General features: G+C 37.2%; 1 protein-coding gene across 3 annotated transcripts; it reads right to left on the reverse strand.

Annotated features, from left to right (window-relative positions):
- Nucleotides 1-526: 526 nt before the first annotated feature.
- On the reverse strand, nucleotides 527-9,118 carry LOC111563541 (cAMP-responsive element modulator-like). Of its 3 annotated transcripts, none has more exons than XM_023262655.3 (5): nucleotides 8,798-9,118; nucleotides 7,141-7,311; nucleotides 6,706-6,855; nucleotides 2,420-2,564; nucleotides 527-1,660 (listed from the first exon to the last, which is right to left on the reverse strand). In XM_023262655.3, the coding sequence occupies exons 2-5, from the start codon at nucleotides 7,283-7,285 to the stop codon at nucleotides 1,522-1,524; spliced, it is 579 nt and encodes a 192-aa protein (XP_023118423.1). In that variant the 5' UTR covers nucleotides 7,286-7,311; nucleotides 8,798-9,118; the 3' UTR covers nucleotides 527-1,521. The 3 variants fall into 3 exon arrangements, with proteins under 3 accessions (XP_023118423.1, XP_023118421.1, XP_023118424.1); XM_023262653.3 differs by having other exon boundaries at nucleotides 6,706-6,867; nucleotides 8,798-9,111; XM_023262656.3 differs by lacking the exons at nucleotides 6,706-6,855; nucleotides 7,141-7,311; nucleotides 8,798-9,118 and adding an exon at nucleotides 4,890-5,000.
- Nucleotides 9,119-9,277: the final 159 nt, after the last annotated feature.

A 9,277-nucleotide genomic window follows, 5' to 3' on the forward strand; every position in this document is an offset into this window, starting at 1 on the left:
TTAAAGCAGGATCGCACTTGTTCCCTTGTGGAAATGCGTTAATTTCAGACAGGATAAAATACATGATTTCCCTTTAAAACAAATTTTGTACGTAGTAAGAAAATGTCATTACTACAAATCTACTAAAACCAAAAAAAAGGGAAGTATTTCCTTCCTCTTAGCATATGTTTCTCGTTTATGGACGATATGTTCAAATACTCATCCTAATTTCATTTCTTTCAGTATGTCCTGCATAAAAAACTCTTCCACAATGAGACTATCATCTATAGAAACCACGAAAAGATATGGAAGAAGAGCAATGGTTTCACTTTGTTGGTGACAGTCACCAGAAATTAAGTCGAGTCATCTGTAGAAGGACAGCACATCATGTTCTGTGCAGAAACCCAAGGTTGAGACCGATAAAAGCTCTATCATATACTCATAATGAAGCTTCAACACATAAATGCTCTGACATCTTTCTCCTTATTATCTCCTCTGTGCTAACACCAAACACCAACTGCAACATATGTAAGAACAACACACAGAGTTCAAACAAGAACTTTACTGAAGCAAAAACATTTACAAAATATTAAGGAAACCTCAAAGTTGGTATGGCCATAACAAGACAACAACTGAAATGTCACAGAGAAATAAAATACCAACTGTGAGTGACAAAGGTGGATTTCAGCAACAAATTTGCCATCAAAATAAATGACAAATCAATAAAATTCTAAATTAATCCGTATATACTGAAATAAAGGACACAAAAAAACTAAACCCAACAGTAAGTTCATTTCCACAATCTCCACAAATCTGTACTTGTTAACTGAATATACAACCAACTGTGTGGCAGTAGGTCAAAAATATAAATAGGGCACAAATAAAATGAAAAAAAAAGCCACTGATGCACAACACATCCTGACAGGCCTCTGCATTAAAAATGGAGGATGAATAAGACTAATGAGCCCTTGGAGTATGCTTGCATTATGATTTGTGAAGTAAATTAAAAATCAAACACAAACTACGTGACACCCTTGTGATTGAACATTTGGTTTCTGGCAGCATTTTCCCTGAACAAACCTCCATACCATCACAAAGACTTTCAATTAATACAGTATTCTAAAAGAGCCAAATCCTGAAACTGGATTGCAAGGAATGTGAAATGCGGTGCAGTTAAAGTGATGGCAGCATAGGCATAAGTGACCGATCTTTTTTTTTGTTAGTTTAACCTCATCATCTGGTCCTGCAGCTTCTGGTTTTCAGTCTCCTGTAAGGCGTTGTGAGTCTGCAGGTGTCCACACATACTGCTTCCTCCTCTTCCTTCTTGCTCTGGAAGGCTGCCTGGGCCAAAAGTTCTTCATAGTGCTCACTGATAAGTCTGACCTGAAACAAGGTTCTTGTTTTTGCTGGTGGTGCATGGATAATTCTGAGCCTGAAACACTGACATCATCGTGTAAACACATTTAATAGCAAGGACAAGGAGTGTTTTGTGTGAGATCAGCACAGTCTACACAATCCCAGTTTCTCGTCTGGTCGGACAAATCACTCGACTTTGTGGATGTCTTTTAAGGCTCTCAGCTCCTCCATCAGAGACTTGCTTTGATTTTCGAGCACAACCACTCGTTGTTCGAGGCATCTGATATACTCCTTCTTCTTTCGTCGACACTCCCGGGCAGCTTCCCTGAAAGGAACAACAACAGTTATAGAGAGAAAAGAAGCCGGAACACCTTGGCTTCGCTCCCAGATTTAAGAGAAAACTTATTGCAGCTATGAATCACAAAAAATATTACAAAAGGGATTTTTCATGTGGGCACAGAATGTTAACATGATTATGAAGATGTTACCAATAGCTACCTTCAGGGCAGGACCTCACATTATAGAGTCAACTAAAGGAGGAGGATGTTGTACAATGCAGGCAAGATCATGTGGCTAGACAAAAAACATTAAAAACACAACTAAGACAAGTAGAACTCAGAGCTAGGAGTGACACAAAAGTAGCTAAAAGCCTCCTACAGACAGCAAAAAAAACCAAAAAAAAAACCATGTTAAAGGGCATATCTATACATATGCAAAGTCCTGGCCCTTGGTGATATGAGCCAGTTCACTGCTCACTCCAAACAGAGTGGGTAACAGGCAGACAACCAAAGAATTAGCAGATAAACACCCTGGGCTGATTATAGGCTTTGAATCTTATCATTACATGACCTTATTGTCATTGAGATGTTTGTATATTACACAGCTGGCACAGCAGGGAGGGGGTTAAAGATGTCATCCATGGATAAACAGTGAATATATCCAGTGGAGCCTGGCCCATCATTGGATTATTTTCATACTAATATTGATATAGCCATAAGGTAATATTGGCTGATTAGATCAATATGACTGCTTTATCACCCTGTCTATAATGTCCAGTTTCATGAAAACAACCGGTCCTTTCTACCTGTTCTTCATTAAGCGGAGCTCCCTCTTCTCTAAGGGTTTTTCTATAGGTTTCTGGGAGCTGTGAGCACTGTCTTCTGCTGAACACTGGGGGACGCTGGAGGTGGGGTTATGCAGCTGGTAGCTTGCCAAATCACTTGTACAGCCTGAGGAGACACAAAAATGCATGTCAAAATTCTTGGAGTGGGTTTCAGCAGCTATTTGACAGGACTTTAAACACACACTTAACAATAGATTAATAAGGTTCAAGTGATTTTATCCATGGGGTTGTCTGTGTAGATTCTCAGTCATGCGTGCCGTATTAATCCTTTGAGCTCTAGTAAAAAGCAACAGGACTTCTCATTGTGGTTCTTGAATACGTTTCACACCGTGAGGCATGTGAAACGTAATTCATAGAGCACTAGCCATGGGTGTGTGGGGTGACAGTACATATCTGGGACTCCCAATCAGCCAGGTAAAGCTAAAGAAGTCTTTTTGATGAGAGATGAAACATCTGCTGGAACCTACAGTAGATGTCCAGTTGTTTTTTCTTAACTGAAGCTTAATTCACCTGCTTGCACAACTAAAACAAACAAAAAAAATCTTTGAGTTACAACTCAACCATGGAAACAAGAAAGCTCTATAGTTACAAGCTGTAACAATATCTGCCAAAAATCACAGTTTTCAGGGTCTAAGTCATATATTAAACTTTACTGCAAATTATTTGCAAAGGTAGGTTTTACTTTATCTCAGCTATGCATACAAGATGCAACTAATTCTTATTTATATTACCAAATAAGTAATGTTTTTTTTTATGAATGTGCAACTCATTTTGTCAAGAAAATGATGTGTTAGAATTTCCCAGAGTCACAGGTGATGTGTATGATGTTTTGCTATTTGTGCTTATAAGGTGACTGAAACAAGTAATCAATCATCAAAGTAATTGCAGATTAATCTGTCATGAGCTGGCTAATCAATTCATTTATCATTTACATGTATTCACTATTTTAACTCTATGGAGAAATGTGTGTTTCAGAGTTAGCAGTATTCACATAGTGTAGATAGTCGGGGAGAATATCTGAATATGTAATAACTAACAGTACTAACAGAATTTGGTAATTAAGGCTAATGTTGGTCACACAACATTTTGTAATTTGAAATACACACACACACACACACACGCACACACACACAAATTAAAAAAAATGTAATTTTAGGTAAAGTGCTATGTTTATTGAAATGCCATTACTTTTTCCACAGATGAAATCTATAATATACAGATTTTGGATGTATATATCTGTATATTTTGTTAACTCTTTGTCAAGTGGTTGAGTAACTACACAAGAGTTATTGGGTATAAATAAGTAATCTCTGTAAGAAATGTGGAGTACAGAAGTGTTGTGTGGTGCACCCTGTTTTACTTTAGTGATGAGCTGGTTATCACTATTATATTCATCATATAATAATCATGCTATAACACAGTCTACATAATGCTGTAACTATTTACAACCTTTTACAAGCAAGTTCAAGCAAAAGCTCCTGCAAATTCAGTGTAGCTGAAAATGATTTGATTTGATCACTTGTTCAGTCAGTGTAGTACACTGTTGAATATTGTTGAAGCAATAGTAACAAATAGAAATAATTAGAGAGTCTGAGCGACTAAACCAAACATATTTTGATCTGAAGGTCCATGATTTAAAATGTTCTCAAACAGGTGTGTGACACTGTAAAAGAAATAAATCCACAGTGAGAGATGGTGCCATTCTTATCTACTTCTCCTTCTGTTGTTTACACAGTGTCAGTATTTCATATCATAATATGTTGCTGATTAATTTGGCGATATGCTGGAACTGCAAAAGCAGTGGCATGTAATCACAGTGTGGCCGACAGCTGACATCAATGTACATCTTATTCACTGGTTCACATTTACATGTCGCTGCTGGGGGCCTGTTCCAGGAAAAGCAGTGACGTCAGCCACTGCTGCTATGTGCTCTGAGTGGGCAGAGCACTGAAGCATTTCATGGAGACAGGGACAGGGAGAAGGAGCAGGAGAGAGAGAGAGAGAGAGAGAGAGAGAGAGAGAGAGAGTGGCAAACAGAGAGAGGAGATAAGCAGAGCCTGTGAAAATGTGTCTTACTGGAGTAAGCTTGTTGCAGCTGACTGTGGAAAATGAGACTAATATTTCAACCCATCACTTGGTGCTTATTTAAAGGAGCTACTTGTGATATTGTTTGTTGAAATTATTAAGCTTTCTCAAGCTGGTTTGGGAAAAATCCCTAAAAAATATAAACAACTGTGTAACACCTAAAATGCCAGTCTCACAACAATTGTAATTTTTCCATGTCAACAGTGGTTGACTTACTGTAACTGAATTTTCTTACTCATCACAGACTGTCACTTAAGAGATTTTTAAATTAATGTTTGATCTGAACGGCAATGTTAAAAAAAAATAAATAAATAAACTTTTAGATCTGACAGAAAAAGAGACATACCTGTTTCTGTCTCATCCCCAGTTACAGCCATACTGTATCTACTCCCAGGTTTTCCAAGAGAATCTTCCTCCTCCAGTGTCTTCTCTCTCAGTGAAATATTACCACAGCCAACAGCGGGACTGTGTGTGCAATTTACAATTAGAGGCACTGACATCACCATGACATCACTGGCCTCCTGATGTCAACAGTATGGTTTGCTCCCCCCCAAAACAGTGCTGCTATGAGTCAGGGGCTCTGCTGTTTGTCTTTGGAAGGGAATTTTCTTCAGCTAGACTGAAGCTCTTCTTCTGCTCTGAAGGATACGGCTTTTTGTCAGTGAAGGCTGAGATTATTTGGACTTGAATAAACACACACAAATCCCGTTTTCAGTAATTAATGTTTCCTTTTTGCGTCCCAGAAATAACACTTAATATGGTCATTATTCCAAAACAAAATGGTGTATCTGGTTAAAGGCACTGTAAATAAAAAGAGACTGCATCACGTGACTAAAGGAACAGAAACATACATTTTCAGAGCAGAACAAAACTCCTACAGCATGTGAAAGCAGCGGGTGTCAAACATTAATGTGAATACCTTTATCCAAATAACGTCTAAAAATTAAAGTCAGGTTACTAATACAGCCTGTTATAGGTTACTTATGAAGTTATTGTGGGTATGAATGTGTAACTTCTGTCACAACAGCACTGAATGATTTACCTCATACTCAAAGCTAAAGGAGCTGGCTCCCTCTGCTGGCACTACAGAGGTATATCAAGGACTGAAGTTTCATCACGGAAGCATGACGTCCTATGTTTAATCGTTGTAATTTGCAAAATAATTTCTCAACCATTTGACCAGGCAGTAAGTCAGATCCTTCAGACTAATAAGTGAAAGTCACGCAATTACGAGCCAGAGTTAAAGTATATGTAATTATATTTTACCTTAGTTTAGCTGAAGTATCACATGTCCCCTGTGAGTTTACTGTGAGTACAATATTAGATTTAGCATCATTATATGATTATTCAAGAAGTTGTGTACATAACAGCATGTTGTAGTTAGTCAGGGTAGATATATATAGATATTTCTCACTGTCGTCTTAACTGTTATTTAAGGTTATTCAGTGATTAAAAATGCATTTATTTTAAAATATAATAAGTTCTGTATGTAAAATTCAGTCTAAATTTGTAATAGCAATAAGTTAATGCGGCTGTCAAATATATGCATTGGTATAAACAGTAGGGCTGATTTTTTTTTGGTTGATTATTTTTTTTGAATAAATTTAGTGTAGTTGTTTGGCTATAGGATGTCAGAAAATGGTGAAAATGTGGATATATTTTTTTCCAAACCCTAAAATGACATCCTCAAACACCTTGTTTTGTCCACAACTCTAACATCCTAAGACCCGAGCTTTGGTTGGACTTGTATTTTAAATTTCTTCTAGTTATTTTCGCGGTTCATTATCTGTACAAAACGTACAGAATTTAGACTTTCATTCCTTAAAAAAATGCTCAAATTGATTAACTGATTATGAAATTTGTTAGTGTTCAGCGTAACAGTTGACAACTAATCAATTAATCAATTGTCAATTTACTTTAAAGGGACATTTTAAACAAACTAAAAATTCTTCAATAAACTCACACACCTCCCTGATGAAGAACCTGTGAGGCCAAAATCAGACAATGTATCCACCAAAAAATCAAACAATTTATACCTTGTTTTACCTTTTGTGTAGTTTTGCAAGAACCTGATTCTATTTATGTGTGCTGCTTTTGTTACTATTGTTGTTTTCTACCCATCCTAACTATATACTAGCTCAAATATAGATATCAGAGGCTACCTGGTAGTGTTGGCTGAACATACTCCTTTGGGGCAAACAGAGAACCACCACTCTCCTGGGTTCTTGGTGGAGGCTCTGTTGTTTGCAAGTTGGACAAGGCCATAGATGGTGAGGTCTGTGGCACCTCTGGCAGGAACTGGAGGGAACCACCTTGAAAAAAATCTAGACAGTTGGATAAAAACATCATGATAACACAGGGGAAAATGACTCAGCTTTTCTAGCCACCCAAGTCCACCCAATATACAGTTTTTATCTCGTTTTTATTGCATATAGTACATTTAATGGGATATTATTTATCACAACTTCTGGATTGGTTATGAATAATAACAGGCACCGTTACCCATAGGCCCCATGCATCTTAAATGCCTGTGTTTGTAATTGCATTTGTTGTGACATTTCAAAAATACACATAAGCCTGTGAAAATAAGGTGCTACCTGGGAATGAGGGCATATAATAGTGCTGCATGGAAGTGAGCGTCTCCCCCAAGCACAGAAAACTACTTCTTGATGGAGGCTGAGGTATTTGTGTGCTGGTCATCACTATAGGCGGCAGGTTCTGTGTCCCCTGAAGCGGGAACATGATGGGATATCCCTGAGAAAACCTAACTGGGAGGGTAAAAATGTAAAAAGGATTAGTAAATATTAATAGATTGAGCAAACCATTGCAAACACCCCTTAAAAGTGGTTTAAGATATGGGCCTAAAGTCCTTACAATAAGCAGTGTCTGGCAAATCCATATACAGTATTGTGATAGAACCATTATACTCAGCCCTGCTTTTGTCAAGTTGGGGCTACTGTTTTGATGCATGCTGTCTGATTTTCTGGGCACTTTAAAACTTTTCCCTTTGCATAGTAAAGTATTTAGCAGGATCTGAACAACAAACACAAAAATCTAACCTGGTTGGTAACACTTTTGAACACCAAGCAAGGCCTCTGTGTGAGTTGGTAAAGACCAAAATGGACATAAAAGAAGATACAGCCACAGGAACTTTGGATAGAATGCGGTATTTATATAAAACAGCGCTGGTAAATGTGCTTTTAGGAGCGCTTGCAGAACTGGCAGTGGCTGGTGACCAGGTGACCACGAGTTTGAATGCTGGACTCACTTTCACCTAGCTACAATTTGTGGTTGTCTTCATATGGTTGCATTCTGACAGACACTGACTTAAGCTACTGGCTGAGGTGTTTATTCTAATTTCACTTCAGTGGTAAGAGGGAGATTAGGACTTTCATGTGTAAGTAAACAGTGGAGATGAAAAACAATGTTAGGCACAGTAATAAAACTAAACAGGAGTTGCTTTTGTGCTACAGTATCTGCACGGTCACAGCTCCTGCTAGTATCAGTCAGACGTTTGTCCTTTCATTTCTTGACTATTGAAATACGCGCTTGATCCAATCAGTTCCTGGAGATTGTGAGACAATTCTGTATTCTGCATCAGTATGTCCATGTATAATTATGCAGCTTCCTAACCTTAATTTAAAAATCAAAGTTAGTTTGCATATGCAGGAATTGTAGGCCTTTAATCTTAATATTCTATCAGGAGAATGTGTATTTCAAATTATGTTGTGGGGTTATATCCATAATATTTAAATGACTCTGGCAAATTTACATGATAAATAATATTTGAGTCTTAACCTCAATATTTCAACATGGTGGGTTAATTTGTTTTATATATATATAGACAGTGTTACAGATACAACTGATAAAACTGAATGGAAGAAGTAGACTACAAATACTTGTCTTGGATATGTCCCTTTGCTAAGAAAGTCAAGAAATGGAAGTTTTCTCTCAAATTTCTGAGTAGGTCAGTTTGACTAAAACTAGCAGTGCCAACAGCTTGCTAACAAATGTAAATAAAGCAAATTATTATTTAGAAAATGTAGACGTTGGTCAAGCTAGCTGATAGCTAACCGACATTTTAGCAACCGTTACTGTTCAAAGCCAGTCTACGCTTCATATTAACTAGCTTGTTAAATTTAAATAACGTGTTTGTAATAAAAATAAAAAGCTGTACTGTAATGCCAATGTACTCACGTCCTAAAACGCAGTTCTTGTGTAAATGAGCACAAATGATGATCAGACAAAACTTACCTTATGTTAATGGTGAACTGATAAAGTGGTAGACAATTCTGATTGGTTGTTTTTTCTATTCTGCCAAGGAACGTTATGATTCGCATTACTTATTTTTTCGGCTCCCAACCTCCTCGATTTAAAAATGAAAGACATCGCACTGACCGTTAATAACAGAGGCTTTAAATACAGTAAATAAAAACATTAATAAATACATTAATTAATTTATTTCAAAAATCCCACAGCCGTTAAGTTTATTTCGATTTAATAGTCGAAAACAGCATAGGGGGTATAAACCACCTGCTTGGTGATTCACTGTAGATATATGCGAGAAGTACACATGAACCTTTTCTAATCAGCAAAGTAAAAAAAAGACATTATAACCTAGTCAACGTCTAATGTTAATACGCAATTCCTAAGGGGTTTCCGTAGTTTTCGGCGATACCATAGTAGTGTGGGTGTTCTTGTTACTACAATTCGTTTGCGTTTGGTCTTTTTCTT

This window comes from Amphiprion ocellaris, chromosome 22 (assembly GCF_022539595.1).
Source record: "Amphiprion ocellaris isolate individual 3 ecotype Okinawa chromosome 22, ASM2253959v1, whole genome shotgun sequence".
In the NCBI taxonomy this organism is placed as follows: Eukaryota; Metazoa; Chordata; class Actinopteri; family Pomacentridae; genus Amphiprion; species Amphiprion ocellaris.